At 54.7% G+C, this 18,831-nt stretch overlaps 1 protein-coding gene across 2 annotated transcripts in view; it reads right to left on the bottom strand.

Moving 5' to 3' along the window:
• Window positions 1-143: 143 nt before the first annotated feature.
• CPEB1 (cytoplasmic polyadenylation element binding protein 1) overlaps window positions 144-18,831 on the bottom strand; it is a 43,456-nt gene continuing 24,768 nt past the window's right edge. Inside the window, exons 4-12 of one of the 2 annotated variants that reach the window (XM_090263859.1) lie at window positions 13,106-13,332; window positions 10,334-10,586; window positions 8,360-8,473; window positions 7,971-8,075; window positions 6,980-7,116; window positions 4,665-4,863; window positions 3,543-3,637; window positions 2,962-3,042; window positions 144-1,617 (exon numbers count right to left, since the gene is read on the bottom strand). In XM_090263859.1, coding sequence (XP_090119985.1) covers window positions 1,507-1,617; window positions 2,962-3,042; window positions 3,543-3,637; window positions 4,665-4,863; window positions 6,980-7,116; window positions 7,971-8,075; window positions 8,360-8,473; window positions 10,334-10,586; window positions 13,106-13,332 — 1,322 coding nt within the window. In that variant the 3' untranslated portion in view covers window positions 144-1,506. The remainder of the gene's footprint in view (window positions 1,618-2,961; window positions 3,043-3,542; window positions 3,638-4,664; window positions 4,864-6,979; window positions 7,117-7,970; window positions 8,076-8,359; window positions 8,474-10,333; window positions 10,587-13,105; window positions 13,333-18,831) is intronic. The other variant, XM_090263860.1, reaches the window with a different exon arrangement.

Raw genomic sequence — 18,831 nt, 5'->3', positions numbered from 1 at the left:
GACTGGTACCACCATCCACCTGGGCTGGAGTCTCATCACAGAAAATCCCAGTTAATGTGAGTTTTCACCCTTTACTCTGGAGTCTTATTTACGACCCCACTGCCCCCAAGTCCCCCCAGTCCCAGACACAGAGACAGTAAGAATTCTGCTGCAACGTGTTTATTACGTGCCAAAAAAAACTACACCACAGCTTACTCCACACATCTGTAGGAGAGTGCAGTCTTGCCTGCATATACTACAATGAGGTAGAGACTTCACACACAGCTTCACGAAACCCACAGAGTAGCTGGGATATGCCACAATGCAACATCAGCTCAGCGCGGGGGCGGGGGGGGGGGGACACTGGTTCTTTGGCACACAGCTTCCCAAAGAGGGGCAAGTTGATTTTTTTTTTTTGAAAGAAAGAAAGAAAGAAAGAAAAAGAAGTCAAGTTTTCAAATTCCAGTAGCACTTCCATCCAATGAACTGTTGCTCCACACATCTCTCAAATCAAAGAAACAGGGAAGGTACTTGTCCCTCTAAGAGAAAGGGCTCCTGTGAGCCTTCATCTGCCCCCACCGAAAAGCAGCCCTTTTTTTTTTTAGCTCAGTTACAAAAGAAAGAAGTCCTGTGACTTTGTGATTAAAAACTTCTATCAACCCCCCCCCCAAAAAATAAGTGCAACTTAAAAAAGGTGCAATAAACCATTTAAACATATATACAGCAGCCGCTCAAACACCCTTTGCCCGGCCAGTTTGCAATTCAAAACATTCTTTTTCTGGGTTGCAAGTTTTTTTCCTTCATTCGCAACTGTGAGAAACAATGACCAGCAGTCTCCCAGACACAAATTTGCTATAATGTTAAAAGCTGCCAGGAAAGAAAAAAAAAACAACAACTCTTGTTCCAAATGACTTAAAAACTATTTTAAGGAGTGTAAAAAGGAACCGGTAAAAACCCTCGAGCATAAAATATGAAATATGATTTTGGTTTAAATGAAGAGCAAAGTCTCCTTGTTGTTTACAGTAAAAAACACCAGCTGAACACTCAGTTTATGCCGTTCAGGTGGGGGTTAAATAAATGGAAAGGCACTGTATGGCAACTGCAAGGATGAAACCAACGAGACCTGCGCATCACCACCGTCAGTATTGCAAGGAATGTAAAAAAAGCGCTTTTAATAAATAAACCTAGATGTAGGCATCGTGTCAGTACCTTCTGGACACGTAGTTCTTTTTTGCTTTTCATTGGCAAAACGAGGAACTAAAAATCTGGGAAAACTACAGAGTCGCCTGGAGGCTGAACCAGAGGCCCTGGCCCTGGCCCAGCCCCTGAAAACAAACCTGACAAAACTCATTGTGCATTAATTAGTGCAGAAACAAAGACAGACTCAGCAGTGCAAAGGTGACTAGGGCTTCCCTTGTCCCTGGGAAGCCAGCTCCCTGGTCGCCGGGGCCAGATGGTGCCGGCTGCTGCCTGACCTGCCAGCCTCGGGCGCTCGGACACCACAGGCCCCCGGGCAAGGCCGGCGCTCTAGCTGGAATCTCGGTTCTTCTGGTTCCGCATCAGGGGGCTGTGGTGGCGCAGGGCCTCCACGCTGTGCCTCCAGTGCCAGCAGCTCCGGCAGAAGTACTTGAAGCACACCTGGCGCGGGAGAGAAAGGGAGATGGCGCTCCTGGTCAGTGCGGCCAGCTCCACTTGCGAGGGAGTGGGCCCTCCTGGTGGCCTCTGTGGGGCCAGAGGGTCTTGCAGAACCCTCCCACCCCAACACAGGCCTGAGCAACACGCAGACCCGCTGCCTGTGTTCCTGCAGGCGCCTGACCTCAGGAGACACGCTGGGCCCCGAGTGCAGAGCCCATGCCGCTGGTCCCCGCTGGTCCCCGCTGGTCCCCGCACCGCAGCTGCCGCCCCAGCCCCTGCCCTGCCCTCGCCCGCAGCAGCGGCATCACGCGGCTGCTCCTGTGCAGGAACATCTGAGCACGGTGACTCAGGAGCCCCACGCAGACAGCACGCCTTCTGCTTCATCTTAGTGAGGACAGGTATGCATTCGGTCTCCATCCCAGCTCCTGCTGAGTGGTGTAACCTCTGGCAAGCCACTGAGCTCTGAGCAACTACCTGACAATGGGGCGTCACCTGTGAGATCTGACACCCAGAGCCTGTATGGAGGCTGATCAGAGATGATCGTCCCTGGGCTTGAGCCCGCAACCCGAATGCACTGCACACCCTCATTTTGGAGCCTCAGTTTAACCTCCGTCTACCCTGAGACTCCACACCTGAGCGACAGCACCACTGGAGAAACCAGGCAGGGACAGTTTCACGGCATTACAGACCAGCCACACTGGCTCCACTGGGAAATGCGTCAGAATCATGGGGTCCCAAGCCCCACTCCAAACCCATGGAAACACAATCTGTATTTAAACAAGGTCCTCATGTGATGTATGCGCATTACAGTGTGAGAAGCACTTCTGCCGAGAAGCGCCCCCAAAGCTGTGTGCCACCGCCCAGAAACATTCGCCCCAAGCTGCCCATGTTGCGTTCTGCCTGGTTCTGACAAGCAGGGGTACAAACCAGGTACAAATATCAAAATGGGCCAGAGATCGGAAGTCAAGAAGGAGTCCCTGAGTGGGGGACACGAGCCTGGAAGGCCTCAGTATCCAAATGACACCATCCGGCTCACGGGTACCGACCACACCACCCAGGTTCCTGTCATCCTCACAGCCCACCGATCGGTCAGCACATGGGCCCCACTGCCTGCCAGCATCCCACACAAGGAGAGGCCCAAGGCTCAGGACAACTCAGTGAGCTCTCCCAAGAGGCTTGGGCCAAGCTGTTAAAGTGTGCCCCTGGTCTGACCATGAGCTCCTTCTCTGTGCTGAGCTGCCCACAGGGTGCCTGAGGACGCCCACCCTCTATGTGACAGACGTGGCGTGACCACTCCTATTTAAGGGTGGGGACGTCCTGGACACCTCAAATGTCCAGGGGACTCACCTGATCTCGACAGAAGAAAGGGCCAGCCTGAGAACTGCAGATATGACACAGAGAGTCTTCCAGGTAGGGGTCAATCTGAACCTGCACAAAGCAAGACAAGAGAAGGAAGGGGCTCTTCTCACCAGGAGGCCAGTGTGCTAGGAGGGAAGGGGCAGGGCTGGGCTCTCCGTGTAACACAGGGTGTTTCCTGAGTTAAAGGGGCCTGGAGAGAATTATGGGCGGAGAGGACAGATGAACACACCGTGCAGGGCCCGCCGGCGGCCTCTGCAGCAGGGCGACCACATGCATTCTGCCTGGCCTTCCCAGCACACTGTGCCCCACACGCTTCCACCCAGCAACAGGCGAGCCTTCAGAGAACACAGCCCAGGAGAGTGCCAGGCTACCTCGCAATGCTGGTCAAATGCCACAGCCAGAGAAGGCGGAGAAGGCTCAGCAGTGCCAGCCCCCCTCCAGAGTCACCACACCAGGGCCACCCCAGACCAGACCCCCAGGGTCCCAGCTTCCTGCCCTGGGCACACCCCCATCTCAGGCCTGCCCAGGCTAGTAACAGGCCCAGAAGAGAGCAGAGAGCAGCTCCTCACCTTCTTGGTGAACTTGGTGGTTTTGATCTCCACAAAAGCAGCGCTGACGGCTTTCAGGTAGCTACGCTGGTTACTGAACGTCACGCGACCAGACCCTGGTGTAGGAACAACAGGACAAATTTACCTTCCAGCCAGATTCCCCCAAAAAGTCACTTGCCGACCCTCAGGAAACCTGTTTCTAGACCAGTGAAGACCCTTAGAAATATAATGTGATCAACTTACATAATTTTAAATTTTTTAGGAGCCACGTTTAAGTAAACAAAAAAGTGGTGGAATTAATTTTAATAATTTATTTTGTTTAACCGAATATGTCCAGAATCTTACCATTTCAACATGGGCCACTGACCGCGCAGTTCAAGCGCCCAGCAGCCACACTGGCTGGCAGCCACAGTATTAAGACAGACAGAACCTCTCTCTGAAGGTGGCCCAGCAGCCATGCGCTCCTCTGAGGGACTCTGGGACCTGTCAGGGAGCCGGAAGAGCCCGTGCCCCGTTCTCAGTCTGCAGTGCAGCTCCAGGGAGCGCACAAGCTCCTTCCTGAGCAGACCAAGCGTTTGGGGAGGTGGGTTAGCCGCGTCTCCATCAGAAAGTGCCGGCTCTGCTCCACCTTCAGAGCCCGCCACTGACGGCATCTGGCCGCGTCTGGAGCCCTGACCCAGTGGTCGGGTCCTCAGATGCCCTGATGCTGGGACAGCGGCGGCACAGCTGCATGCTGCCTGAGCCACCCAGGGGTCTCCTTCTGCCTGACCCTACACAAAGCCCATTTTTCAAGAACTCTTAATAGAGGAAACCAGGCAAGTTCGGAAAAGTCCCGGCCTTATAATGAAATATGACCTGTTGTCTGTCCCAGATGCTTTGGCTCTGAGCTTCCCACTGAAGTTCCTGACTCATTTTCACTTCCCAGGTCACCTACGTCTGTGTGTCCCCCCATTCAGGGGAGACGGGGGAGGGCGGGTGCAGAGGGTTTGATACCGGGGGCTTACCTAGAAAGACACTGAGTGGTGGCGTGCGTCTGTCTGCAGACCTGAGTCAGCCTCCCTCTCCACCCCCATGGCAAGTACCAGAATCTTGGGCTGCCTCCCAGGGGCCCCGAGCCTCCCCACACAGAAGTGGGACACTCACCGATGGGATACTTGTGCTTATCCGTGTCAATCCCGGCGTAAACCACACCGCCGAACAGGTCGTTCAGAATGGCTGCCAATGCCTCGGCATTGAGCATCCCATGCAGGGCGCCCACAAACACGGTCCTGCTGGGCTCGAGTCTCTGCGACGGGCTCCGGACACAGTTGCTGTCGGCCAAGACCCAGGGGATCACCTGTACCTGAAAATCACCCAAAGATGTGTCACCTCCAGGGAGCCAGACAGAGGCCCCTGCGTGGAGAGGCATGAGCTACTAGAAGTGCTGGAGCGTGGCTGCTGGGGCCCAGACAGCGAGTGGGATGGTCCTATCACCCCAGCACACAGGCCACCCTCGCCCCAACCCAACTACAGGGACTTCTATTGAGTCTGTGTGACCAACTGGCAACAGTAAGTGGTCCCACAGCAGTCAGTCATCCTGGACAGCAGGTAGAATGGCACCCACCGGTTGTACCCAGCAACCCAGCACTGTGTCAGAACCCTCAACTGTATGGTTCCAACAAAGCACCAGGGACACTGATGGCCGGAGGGCATGGAGCCGAGTCCCTGGGACAGGAAGGACAGCCATGGAAATGTAAGGACAGGAGCTGGAGGCAGAGGGTGGATGCTAAAGGCATCTGGACAAGATGGTCCCTGGCCTCAGGAGCCAGGGGCCGTGGCAATGACTGGAGGGAGGCAGGCGGCCACTGAGGCTCACAGAGCAGAGGACACCGGGGCAGGTGCTGACCAATCCTTTGCCTCTGAATCCTGAGCCCAGAACACCACCTGGCAGAAGATGTCACAGTGAAGCGCACCCATAGCTAACCAGTAAGTGTTTGGGAAGATTGATGTGTAAAGATATAAAAAAAAAAGTCTCAAAGCAGGAAAAGAAACCAGCAAGAAGGCAAAACGTCATTCAGAGGACAGGAGAGAAGACGGAGCGGCCAAGACCACAGGCTCCCCCTGGGCCCAGGTGACCCTAGGATGAGAGCTCCAGCAGACATTTCCACGAAGGCCAGTTTCACCAGGAGACGGAAAGGCCTGTTTTGCTTTCCACTCCCACGGGAAGCACCGTGGCCATGGTCCGTGTCCCACGGGCCACCGGGCTCTGCAAGCTTTCTCTCACACTAAACAGAGGATGAACCTGGCCTTTCACTGAGCCAAAACATCAGCTCACACCACGACAAACCTAACAGCAAAGAGCCAGCTTTGTCACATGGGTTATTTAATTCTGATGTGACCATGTCAATAAAGAAGACAGCCCCCCTCCCACTCTGCAGATGCTAATAGACTTCACTTTCTAGAGTAGTTTCAGGTTCACAGGAAAACGAAGCTGGATGCTGCGAGTCCCCCCAGCCCCCCTCACTGCATGCAGCCTCCCTGCCACCAGGACCCACACAGAGGTGCCCTCGCAACAATCCGTGAGCCTCCACGGGCCCACCGTCACCTGCCCAAGTCCACAGCGCACATTAGGGCTCACTCCCAGTGTCGTGTACTTGATGGCCTTTGACACATGTATTCCCTGTTAGAGTACCACACGGAGCAGGTGCCACAACTGCTCACCCGCCTCTCCCCATGACCCCTGGGAACAGCTATCTTTTTACTACCACAGGCATTTCAAGGCCCCAATTTACAGATGAGAAAATTAAGTTTCAGATATTAAGTATGTAGCCCAATGTCACAGAAGTGATGTGTTCTGCAACTAGAATTTTAAAGAAACACTGGTTCCTAACTAAGCCCAACAACTTCCGTTAAGAGACGTGTGGTGACGAGGGTCCTGAAGGGAAGGAAGTCTGGCGCTCGGGACCCAGCGTTGCTCCGTTTCTCCCGCACCATGTGCTGGAGCCCCGTGGGAGAGAGAGGAGGTCCTTAGGTGCCACCCAAACGGATGCAGGATGTCTGAGAAGGGGCCCAAGAACAGGCCACGAGGTTCCAGGTGGGAAGGCAGGCTGGAGCCCCAGGACCTGAGGGGCACGCAGGGCGCCACCAGGAGAGGGGTAAGGGGCGAGATCCCACACAGAGAGGACCGCACAGCTAGCAGAGCCACAGGGACCCCGGGTGGGTGCGGGCTATACAGCTCGCCCATCACAGACGGGACGTCGGCTGGGAGACAGTTTGACTTCCATGGGCAGGAGCACACACACCATTAAGGCCCAAAGGTGGCTTGTTTTTGTTCTGAATGTCACTGAGAACATTCTGTTGCATTTGCTGTGAGGCAGGAGGAGCGGCCCTCTTGCCTCGGCAGCCACACTCATCTGCAGCCTGCGTGTCCGCCCACCCGAGGAAGCCCGGGTCTCGGAGAGGGCGTGGTGCCAACTCACCTCCTTGCAGCGCATCCTCCGGCTGGACATCTTGAAATAGTACTCGCTCAGGCCGTCTGGGCTCAGTGGGTCGTGAGAGCAGGCCTGCAGCAAGGCCCGGACGGACTTCTCCTGCTCGAAGACCAGATACACGTACCCTGTGCCCAACGAAAGGAGAAATGGCATTAAAACCCCCCAGTGGCGACTCCTCAGCCTTAGTTCTGAGCTGCGAGGGTCTGCCAAGAGAGGCGGCCTCGTGTGTAAGGCGCGGTCCTATCCTACTCCTGAGGAGCCCTGTGGAGTGGAGCCCCTGCTCTGCCCGCTGCCCAGGCCAAGGGGGGAGATGTGTCCATCTCCCAGCCAAGCGGGGACAGAACTGGCAGGACCAGACCCATCACAGCATACGGCTCTCCACCCAGGACACAGAGAGCGTGCGGGTGAGCGAGCCAGGCTTTCCTGCCCAGAGGGAGGGCGGGTCTGTGGGCCACCTGCCGGGGTGGGGGCGCTGCTCTAAAAGCCTAGTTAGGCCACTGGTCCAGCTCCTCGGAACATTTCCAGTGGAGACGGTGCGGGGTGATAACAGCACGTGCTCCCTCTACAGGGAAGGGATCTCATTTCAGACCAGTGAGGAATCAGGTGCTTGGTCCTCATTCCCGCCAACTCCAAAGGGATCTCAGAACTAGGTCGGGCGACAACGCAAGTGGGCAGGGAAGGCAGGAGAAGAAAAGCTCTTCAAATGCCTCATTTTGAGAAGAAAAGAGCTGCTGGGTCCAGGTTTGGGGGCAAGTACACGGGAAGTTTTGCACAGGGTTTCAAGGCAGGTCCAAGAGCAGGTAAGTATGGACGGACGGACCGTTAGTGCAGGAGAGATGGGGACATGCTGGCTGGAGGGCGGGGCTGAGCCGAAGCCGGTGCTCTGAGTGCCTACACCACGGTCCCAGCATGCAGCGGCGACACCTCGGTGCAGTTAGGTGCTGGGGGAAGAAAAAAGCTCCTACCATGTCTTTATTACCTTTAGGCATATTACCTTTGGGAGGACACCGGGGGTGCTTGCCATCCTTACCAGGCCACTCCACATTCAAAGAGCCAAAAACACGGAAGGTGTTAATCAATCCGGCTGCAAGAGATGGAAAGAATGGTGGGAGCTGCGGCACAGCCTTCCCAGGACGGCCCGGTGTAGGCCACCAGGGCTCTCCCAGGCTTATCCCTCTCAACAAAGACGCAGAATGGACCCTGGTCTCAGAAGACAGTGAGCCCCAGACAGAGAGCGAGACGGAAATCTCGGTGGTGCGCTGACGCCCAGTGCTCAGGCAGAGGCTCCGCTGGCCTCAGGCCCGAGCTCCACGCCCCTGAACGACGTGCCCCACCTGCGACAGAAGCAGGAGGTCTGAGGCCGCTCACCTTCCGTAATGTCCCAAGGCACGCCTCCTAGGAACACTTTGCAAGAGTAGATGGGGTTCTTGTAGTTCCGGGGAGGAAGCTGACCACTCCAGGTACAGGTAGCTTCGTTTACAGCTTTGGTGGAAGGGAAAGAGAGAAACAGGGGTCAGAGAATCAACAAAGCCACTGCCCCTCTCTGGGTAAAGCTGTCTGGGAAGAACTGGACAGGCCACAGTCAAAGCTGGCTGACGGGAGAACACCCACGACTATTCTGAAAGGTAGGAAAACTAACACATCACCAGTCCGATAACCCTAATTCACTGACTGTCTCCACTAAAGCCGAGAGACGTGTAGGGTAAAATCGGTCCCAATGCAAGTAATTTTCAAACACGTAACTGGTTATTTAACCACGAAAAGTTCTACCTAGTCACTGCTTAGAATACTAATTAAATTAAATTAAAAGCACTTAAACGTAACAGAACAATTTTGTATACAATATCCCAAGGGCTGACTGGCTGGTCCAGAAGGGCCTTGTCCCCCAATGTTAAATAAGAAGTATTTGGTTCCAGTTTCCGTCTTCACTCTGAACTCATCAATCACAGAAGTTAGGGCACAATCAATAAAACTCACACTAGCAACCCAACAGATAAGGAAAAGAGTGTCACAGATGTCCCCAAGTCAGTACCGCGCCCCAGTGCCACCAGAGCTCTCTGTGCAGTGCTGAGCCGGCACTGGGCCATCCGTGAAATAATGGATTCCCCCAACCCCCCAGCACCCTCGTAACACCAAGGGCGAGTCTGTCGAGATCCACTGGGAGGCTCTTCCGAGGGCCTCAAGTGCCCCGGTAGCAAACCCTTGCTGCTGCAGGGAGTGGAACCGCTCTTGCTTGGCCCTGACCATTTCTAGAGGCCTCTTTGTACTTGGTGAGCAGTCCGGCCTTCTGTCAGTCCTTCATCCGTCCCCACTCAGTCGGTGCCATTCCAGACCAAAGACTGACCCTGTGGGGAGGACCGGGCCTTGCCCACTGTGCTCCCTGCCCACAGCACTGGGGCAGGGAGCTGGGGAAACAAGCATCATTGTCTCTCAAGGCAAAGACATGGAAGCCACTCTCTAAAAGGCAGAGGCCCAGTGTGTTACTAAAGCAAGAACCTGGGCACCATCAGCAGTATTTTGTAAACAGAAACAGAAGTCGGTCGGTATGATGGCCTTGTCAAAAAGCGTGGCAATGTCATTTCACAGGAAACAATGGCACTGGAGAAAGTGCAGAGACAGGCTGCCAAAGCCATTAGGAGAACAGGGCAGAGGCGCTCTCAGTGGAGGGTGAGGCCAGGCCCAGCTCGGGAAGCACGGGGAACGGGCACACTGAACGCCTCCGAGTCCTCAACTCGGGCACCCAGAACCGCAGGCGGGGGCACCCCCGGGAGCCTTAGTAAGCAATGGCTCTGTAACTCAGCGGCATCCAAGCACGACTGTCGTATGACAGAACCGAAGGGCCTGCGGGAGACCAGGACAGCTGGGGACATCCCTTGGCTGAGGAGCCACCCACCCCAGGGCACCCCTGGGTCTACCAGGCAGCAAGCCTCGGGGAAGAAAGCTCCAGCAGGGCTTGTGTGCACACATCTCTAGTCGAAGGGGGAAGGGGGGCAAACTGAGCCTCACTTTCAGGGCTTCCCTTGAAGATGCCCATCCACTGACAGAGAATGAGAAGGGACAGCTGTGCTCGGCCACTGTCCAGGGAGGAGCACAGGGGAGATGGATCCACCCTCCTGGGCACAGGCCTGTGCCCGAGGGTCCCCACCTCCTCCCTCTTTGCCAGCCTCGCAGAACCTGACTCTGACCCATTAGCGCTCACTCCACAGAACAGACCAGCTCTGCAGATCCAGAGCCCTCACCATGCGACCCCGTCCTCTCCGCGACAGTCTTCCTGTCTGACCCAGGGCTGCCCACCCTGCTCCCAGCATGAGGCCGGGGCCTGCCCGCCCGCCGCCCACTCACCTGCAGCCTGCCGGTGCAGCCGGGCCTCTCTCTCTATGCTGAAGGGGTCTTTGGGAGCTTCTAGGAGGTCCCAGGAAGGCCACACAGAAGCTCCTGGCCACCTCTTTGATGCACTGGTTGGGGAAGGAGTGACTGCAGCGAGAGCGGCTTGCTCTTGGTCCATCCGGGACCCAACCCCCATCTTTAAAGACTCTCTGGGGCCACCCCCTGTCAGAGACAGGAAGGGCAGAGGGGGGGAGATGCGAAGGCTTGACTAGGGGAGGAAAAAGGAAGACACAGGTTTTTAAAGGACAGTTTTGTTATAACAGTAATAACCACACTGTGGAAATTACGAAAAATACCCTTTAGTTCTTTTTAAGATTAGTTATCCCCAAGTCAACTATTTTTCATTTTGCCCGACAATCTTCATAAATATTGCCCTGGCTGGTTTAGCTCAGTGGATTGAGCGTCGGCCTGTGAGCTAAGTGTCGCTGGTTCGATCTTCCAGTCAGGGTACATCAGAGAAGGAAAACTCTGACTCCAAAAAACCTCCGCTGCCTTGCGGCGTACCTCTTCAGGGGAAAGGCTAAGGGAGTAAACCCTGACAGAAAATCCGGAGCCGGAGTCCCTAAGGCGGTTTGACGTTGTAGTCAACACCGGCAACTCCTGCGGCGCACCCGAAGCCAAGCTGTATTGACTCCGTCTTTCCCTTGGACCCTTCAGCTGCGAAGAGAGGGGGGGTCTGCTGCATGGGCAACAGCAGACCCTCCATATCACCCTGCCCAGGCTCTGTAGCTTCAGCTCCACTGGAGAGGACACTCCAGCGTCATCGCAAGATGTCGATCCAACACGGGAGGAGACAGATGCCGTGTCACTCCCGAGTCGGACTGCACAGCCATTCTCGGCGGTGCAGATAGACACTTAAGAAGCTACACCATCGTCTCTCGAGACGGACGGCTGCCGACGACGGAATTTATGGTATTCTATTTTGGGAACAAGTTATACTTCCCTGACCTATTCTCTACTGATAAACACTTAGATACTTGCTGAGTTTTCAAGATTATAAAGACAGACTTTAAAGATGTATCGTCTTCATATTTTGTATTTCCTTTGGTCAGATTCCTAAGTCTAGAATGTCAAAACGCCTTCTGTGCAGGGTGGAGGGGTGGAGGGTACAGGGGAGGGGAGGGGTTCTATCAGAAATGTATGAGAGCCCTGGCGGGTGTGGCTCCGTGGATTGAGCGCCGGCCTGCGAACCACAAGGTCGCCGGTTCCAGTCCCAGCCAGGGCGCAGGCCTGGGTTCTGGGCCAGGCCCCCAGCTGGGGGCGTGGGAGACACAACCGACTGATGTCTCTCTCCTTCTCTTTCTCCCTCCTTTCCCCTCTCCCTAAAAATAAATAAATAAAACCTTTAATAATAAAGTGGACACAAGAGACCCTTTAAAAAATATAATGCATGTATGAGGGCATTTCACTACAAGTTTGTGCCAAAGCGCTAAACTGTACTGGTTTACATGGATAAAATGACCTCACATTATCCAAACAGAAACAAAAACAAAACCCTACAATAATTACTCAACAGAATATTTCCCCAAACTTCAAATACTGCCTCTCGTTCCTCTTCTGTGATTGTCCGTCCAATCCCTTCATCCATTCACTCTTGGGGTGAGATTACCTGAGAAAGTTCTTTAAACAAAACCCCAGAATATTAAAGCTTTATGAGGTAACTCTCAAAGACTGAGCCCCATCACAAGTGACATATGCAGGAGCAGCTCGCCTCACTCCATTTACAGGGGAGGAAACTACGGCCCCGAGTAGCAAAGGGCCTGCTTGTGGGGACCCCTCTGGAGGCAGCCTGAGCTGGGGCGAGTGGGGACACACTCTGGTCAGCTGACAGGAGACAAGGTGGGTGCTACTGGTCAAGGTCGAATGGGAAACCATAACCACCCCCGAGGCCACCTATCCTGGACACGAGAGAAGGGGGCAGGGGAACACGCCATCCCAGTCGCTGGGTAGTTGGCACGGGGAGTGGCGAGGCCAGGACGAACAGGACGGTTTCTCGCAGCTGTCTCCATGTACGCACTGGGGCAGCCCCTGTCCCTCATCTGTCCTAACCCACTCCGGGTTCCACTCAGCAGGGGAGCCACCAACCCACAGGGCTACACATAAGGAGTGTGGATGCAAACTGACTCTGTGGCAGCATTTCCCAGACTCACAGCGGCCTCAGGCTGGGAGCTGGTGTGGCCCAGAGGCGAGAATTCAGGAGCTGGAGTCAGAGGCAGACTCAAATCCTGGCCCCTGAATGACAGGCACACCTTGAAGATACTGCGGGTCTGGTTCCAGACGCCACAATAAAGTGAGTCTCACCAAAGAGCAAGTCAAAAATCTCTTTCCTGGTGGTGGCTCTTGCCTTAGTTTGTAAACGACATGACATCCGGGTGCTGCTAACTGGTGTACTAACATGTCATTTTTTTAAAACCACCACTTAAAAGTTTTGAGATGTCACACATAAAAGTACACAAATGATACTGTTTATAAAGACTCGAGAATCCCCGTATAGGTCAGGAAACAGAACAGGGCTTGGACTCCCATGTCTCCTTGGGGACAACCGTTACCCAACGACTCCTGGAGTCAACTCATCAAAACTGTCCTCGGCTCAGGTCCCAGCATGCCCAGCTCATGAGCAGACAAGGCACCCATTTTCCTGTTGTGACGAGAAGCTCTGCACGTGCCCTCCCAGCCTGCGTGCCAGGGACTCTGTGCCCACGGCCCGCCCCCCAGCAAGCTACATACAATCAAGTCTGAGAGGTGATCCGATCCAGAGCTGAAGCCACTGGTGTCTGAGTCAGAGGGGCTGCTGGACCGGGAGTCCAGGATGGGCCGCGTGTCCAGGCGGGAGCCTCTGACTACGGGTGCTGGGAACTTGTCCGCCACGTCAGCTCCCAGGGGGTCCAGCGGCAGGAAGCTCAAGGGGGACTTCCCCAGGACACTGCCCAGTGGGCTGTGCAGCATGCTCAGTACTAGGAAGGAAAAACGAAGTCTCGTAACCTCTTTGTTTTCTTCCCGGCCCACAGCCCTTCCCTCTCCTCCCACAGCCACCCAACAAGACAAGTCGAGGCCTGGCAACTGAACGCACCCCAGAGCCATAGTGAGCGTACACTGAGCAGACACACAGCCGGTACCAACATCGGCCACCGAGCCATGAGGGCCAGTTACAGGACAGCTTTCTGAAGACAGACCAGAGGTCCTGCTGTGACAGAAGCAGCAAGTCTCTTCCTCTTTGCCACCCGGGCCTTGGGGTCAGTGCCAGCACCAGGGAAACTGCCACCAGGGACCCCGGTCTGGATACATGCACCCACGATGCCCTCGGAGACGCCTCCAGCGCAAACCACACTGCTTGCTCCCTGCCCGCCCATGTGTGTCAGCATCCCCACCCTCCCACACTCCACAGCCCGGCGGAGGACTTCGTGCCGCACCCCGCGGTCGGCGATGGCACAAGTACACCTCTCCTCTGAGAGTCACATTACGCAATGCAGCACAGGCAGACTCTCTTCCATGCACCCCCGAACCTCGCTCATTCGGGAGGGAGGAAGAGTCATGTTCCGGCTGAGCCCACTCTGGCTTGAGACAAACGCGGAATGAACCCAAGGCCAGACCCTCCTTGGTGGGCCGTGGGCTCTGGCAGCTCTGCCCTGGCATCTCGGGAGGAATATGTACCAACTATTTCACGACACCGTCAGGAGAGCACTCAACACACAGGCAACATGTAAATGTGAAACATCAGGAGGGAAGCAGGGCCCAGGAATGACAAGGGAGGCACCGTGCACAGCAGAGGAGAGCACCCCTGCACTTGACCTTGGGGCACACTGTTTGAACTGAGGGCACGAAGTCATGGGGCTCTGCCATGGAGCTAGGATGGCACGAAGGCTAAGGAAGAAGCCTTCATCTGTTTGTTTGTGGGTTTTTTTTTTTCCGTCTGAAGAAAGGGGAAAACACCCACTGCAAAATGGCTGTGAGGTGAAACCAAAGCCCTCGGTTGGAGTGTGTGTCCTGTGAAGGGGGGCTGTGACTGGGGCCACCTCAAGGAGCAACTGCGCCCAACACAGGTCGCCAGAGCTGGCTCCTCTTGGGCACCCAGTCAGTCTCCGTGCCCGGCTGGGGCTGCACTGGCGGTAACGATGCTACAGGCGTGACAGACATGCCTGAGTACAGCAGACGCATAAGGAAAGAAGTGAAGACTATGATGAGTGAAACCAAGGAAAATCCACATGAAACCAGAGGAGAAGGGAAAGAAACCAGGGTTCAAACCAATGATTTGGAACATAAGGAAGAAAAAAACAGTCAACCAGTACAGAATGAGGAAACAAGAATTGAAAAAAACGAGGAGAGGCTTAGGAACCTCTGGGACAACTTTAAATGTGCCAACATCTGAATCATAGGGGTGCCAGAAGGAGAAGAGGAAGAGCAAGAAACTGAAAACTTATGTGAGAAAATGAAGGAAAACTTTCCAAATTTGGGGAAGGAAATGGACATACAAGTCCAGGAAGCACAGAGTCCCAAACAAGCCAGACCCAAGGAGGACCACACCAAGACACATCATCATTAAAATGCCAAAGGTTCAAGATAAAGAGAGAATCTTACAAGCAGCAAGAGAAAAGCAGCGAGTTGCCTACAAAGGGGTGCCTATAAAACTCTCAGCTGATTTCTCAAAAGAAACTTTGCAGGCAGGAAGGGACTGGCAAGCAGTGTTCAAGGTGATGAAAAGCAAGGACCTACAACCAGGATTGCTCTATCCAGCAAGGCTATCATTTAGAATGGAAGGGCAGATAAAGTGCTTCCCAGACAAGGTGAAGCTAAAAGTGTTCATCATCACCGAGCCATTATTATATGAAATGTTAAAGGGACTTACTTAAGAAAAAGATCAAAACTATGCACACTAAAATGACAAACAACTCACAATTATCAACAACTGAATATAAAAATTAAAAACAAAATCCAACTAAGCAAACCAGAACAGGAACAGAATCATAGGTATGGGGATCATTGGGAGGATTATCAGCTGGGAGTGGGGAAGGGGGAGAATGGGGAAATGGTGCAGGGACTAAGAAGCATAATTGTTAGGAACAAAATAGACAGGGGGACGTTAAGAATAATACAGGAAAGGGAGAAGCCAAAGACATGAACTAAGGGGGGTGGGACTGTTGGTGGGAAGGGGGGTCACTGGGTGGAGGGGAGCAAAGGGAAAAGAAATTAGGACAACTGTAACAGCATAATCAATAAAATATACTTTTAAACAAAAGAAAGAAAAAGAAATAACCTTTGTTAGACTCTGCAGATGCTCGTGACAAACCTGTCCTCAACAAAACAGAGTCCGAGCCCCGGGACTCGCCTGAGAAGGCGGGAGGCGGGCCGGGGCTCCTCCGGGCCCTGCAGAACCTGGCAGCGAAGAACCATGAAAATTAACAGACCACATGCATCCATCTGAGAAGTGGTCCCAATGCTCCCGGGGCCTCCCCCTCCTCCACATCTTACAGGACACGTCTAGGGTGGGGAAGAAAGTGCTCACAGCCAAACCTCACCCAAGGTAAGGTGCTGAAGGCACCTGGGAGACACTGAGGAGCTGGGGCGGAAGGAGGCTGCCGTGGGCACCGGTGCCCAGCTGCGAGGACACTGTGTTTTTACACAGACCTGGGGTCAGGAGAGACACTGGACCCACACAGGGCTGGGACCTGTTTTCCAAAGAGGCCGTGACGGAGGACACGGGACAGTAGCCACAGCGGCGATGAAGAATGGGTCGTGTGTGATCAGTGGAAGACAGAGTGTCAACGGGGTGGAAGCAAATGGCACCCCAGCCACCCCCAGGGGCTGATGGCTGCAGGAGTTACGCAGGGGCAGGCGGGGCACACAGCAGGCAGGCCGGGGCTGGGCCTCAGGTGGCTGCAGTGGGCTGTGCAGAGTCTGAAATACTGGATGATCGGTTACCCACACAGGCAGCACGGAAACCATGGCGATCACTGGGCTTGGGGTTAAAACCACGATCGCAAACAGGTACCGAGACCTTCCGAGGAAGGGCTGGGAGAGAATGTGTAGCCCCGCTCGACACAGCGGCGTCCTACGGAGTCAGAGGAGCACTCGCCAGAGACAGACGCAGTCAAGGACAGCGTGTCACCCCCCCAAGCACAAAGCAGCAGGCACAGCTGCCCTCTGGCTGTCAGATCAGATTCCTGTGTCAGAGCTAGGAATTACCGCTGCCTCCTCTTCTGACCTGATAACCGGCCTGTCCAAGAAGCAAAGGGCAGGACAGCCCGCGCTGGCCACCTGTGAACAACTCCGCGTCCTTGCGTGCTCACGGTGCGGGTCAGCCGTGGGCTCCCACCTGCACCACGCTCGATCACGCCCCTGCCCCTAGCCAGCAGCGGCTTCCATTTGCTGCACCCCCAGAATGTGCCGGCACCATCAGAAGCCCTTTCAGTAAATAATCTTCCCTGAATCCTAAGGGGGTGCTACTACCCCATCTGAACAGAGGGAACCCGAGGCTCAAAGAGCAAGCATCTGTGTAAGTTAACAGCTCATGCGTGACAGTGTGGGCCCGACTCTTCCGGCTTCCGAGCTTGAACTTCCGGCATGCACCTTCACTAGCAACTTGTTTTTCAGCACACGCAACTTCACATCTTCTCGTCTTCGTGTCCTTGACCATCATCTAGAGACAAGCTGTCTCACCGACCGGAGGCCCGTGCCTTGGGACCTCCTCCATCCAGGCCCGAAAACATCTCTAGGGCCTGGCCACTGTAGGAACTCATTAAAAATGCATTTGGGGCCCCACTCCAGACCTCCTGAATCAGAACCGGCATTTCAACACGATTCCCCAGGAGACCTGTGTGCCCATTAAAGCTTGAGAAGCCCTGATCTAGAAAAACCCGAGGCCTGCTGCATCAAGCTCCTAACGGCCGCCTTTGCCACATCCCCAAAACCTTTCACGTCTAATTATTTCCCTTGACTTAGAAACCATACGTTCTTTAAATACAGCTCCTGCGGCCCAATGGCAACTGCTACCCAAGAGAAGAAACAGGAACCGGTGTGGCTGCGAAGGTCGTTTCACGGGGAACGCGAGCTCGGAAAACCCCGGGCGAGGGCGGCAAGCAGACGGAGAGAGAGACAGGGCCGTTCGTTATCATGAACGTAAGAACATCTTTATCTTTAGCCGTTCAGAAATTACACATATAGACACATACAGGGTGGACCAAAAGTAGGTTTGCAGCTGTTCATATGGAAAACAGCACAAGAATTAATAATGACCTAGGAATAAACTCTGTGTTGCGTGCTCACACCGGAACCCTAACTCGTGCCCCACCCTGCAGAGAGACAGTAAGGTCAAGGCCAAGGATGGGAGAATCCCGACAGAAGGAAATACCAGTATCCTCTGCATTATCTCTGTTTCGTATGTGTAGATTCTGTCAGCTTGGAATTATTTCCTAACAAAAAGCTGTGTTTCTTTTGGTGACAGGAAAGAAAACGAGTCAATTCCCTTTTGACCCGCTTTGCCTTTTCTGAGGCAACTGATCTAAGCAGAGTGTCAGTGAGAGAGGGCCTGGCCTCCCCAGAGGAAAAAATGGTACCCGAGTAGCTTCGGGCTCTGCCCAGGAGAGATTATCTCATTTTAAACAAGCTCTTAAAATACGTCTGTACAGGTGTCCGCAGGCACACGCAGGCGTCCCCACAACCCACCCAGCAGCACTTGGCTCAACGCTGGCCAGAAAGCAGGCTCATGTTTGCTGGACGCACTGAGAGGGACTGCCCCTAGGCCTTGGAGCCAGAAAGCGTAGGGAGGCCACACCCTTCCTTTCAGAGCTATCCAACTTAAGGACACAGTGCTGACTTACATCCAAATCAGAGGTGGGGGAAAACCTTAGCTTGTGCCTGCCCAGCCCATCGCCAACACAGGGGCTGAGAGGGTCCAGTTTGGGACAACACCCCTTCCCCTCGTTTCAGATACTTTATTTGAAGACTGAACAAGCGCAGATACGGGCTGTAGTCACCCTCCCCTGCCCAGACCCCCGGGATCTGCTGGGGCCCACCCAACCACCCATGCCACTCCTCCGTTCAGGGGCAGGGAGCAGGCACAGAGCCTCACCGAGCTGCCAACCCCACAGGGAAGAGGGGGCATGGGCTTGGGGTGATGGCCCGGGAGGGGCAAGGGCCCTCAGCAAGCGTGTCAGATGCGGGTGCCCCGCAATGAACACACTGGGTCACGCCGGCACCGCCGCGCATCGTGTCCTGTGGGCAGGAAACCGGCAGGGCCGCAGCTGCAGTAGGAGCCCAGCTAAAGACAAGAAAACCAGGACCCAGCCGCCTGGGGCTTCCCCGGTGGTTTGACGCTTCCTTCAACCACAGAAGCAGCCAAGTTTCTGGAAAGCGTCACCGTGGTCAAGTGCTGTCTCTCTATAAGCCGGCAGCACCCAGGGCTGGCCAGGTGGTTCTCAGTGTCCACAGGCCAAAGGGATGAAAGCAGCAGACAGTGG

Source organism: Furipterus horrens, unplaced genomic scaffold, assembly GCF_987537825.1.
Source record: "Furipterus horrens unplaced genomic scaffold, mFurHor1.1.pri manual_scaffold_16, whole genome shotgun sequence".
Lineage (NCBI taxonomy): Eukaryota > Metazoa > Chordata > Mammalia > Chiroptera > Furipteridae > Furipterus > Furipterus horrens.
Note: the sequence above shows the minus strand (reverse complement) of the source record. Positions and strands in the feature narration are given on the sequence as shown.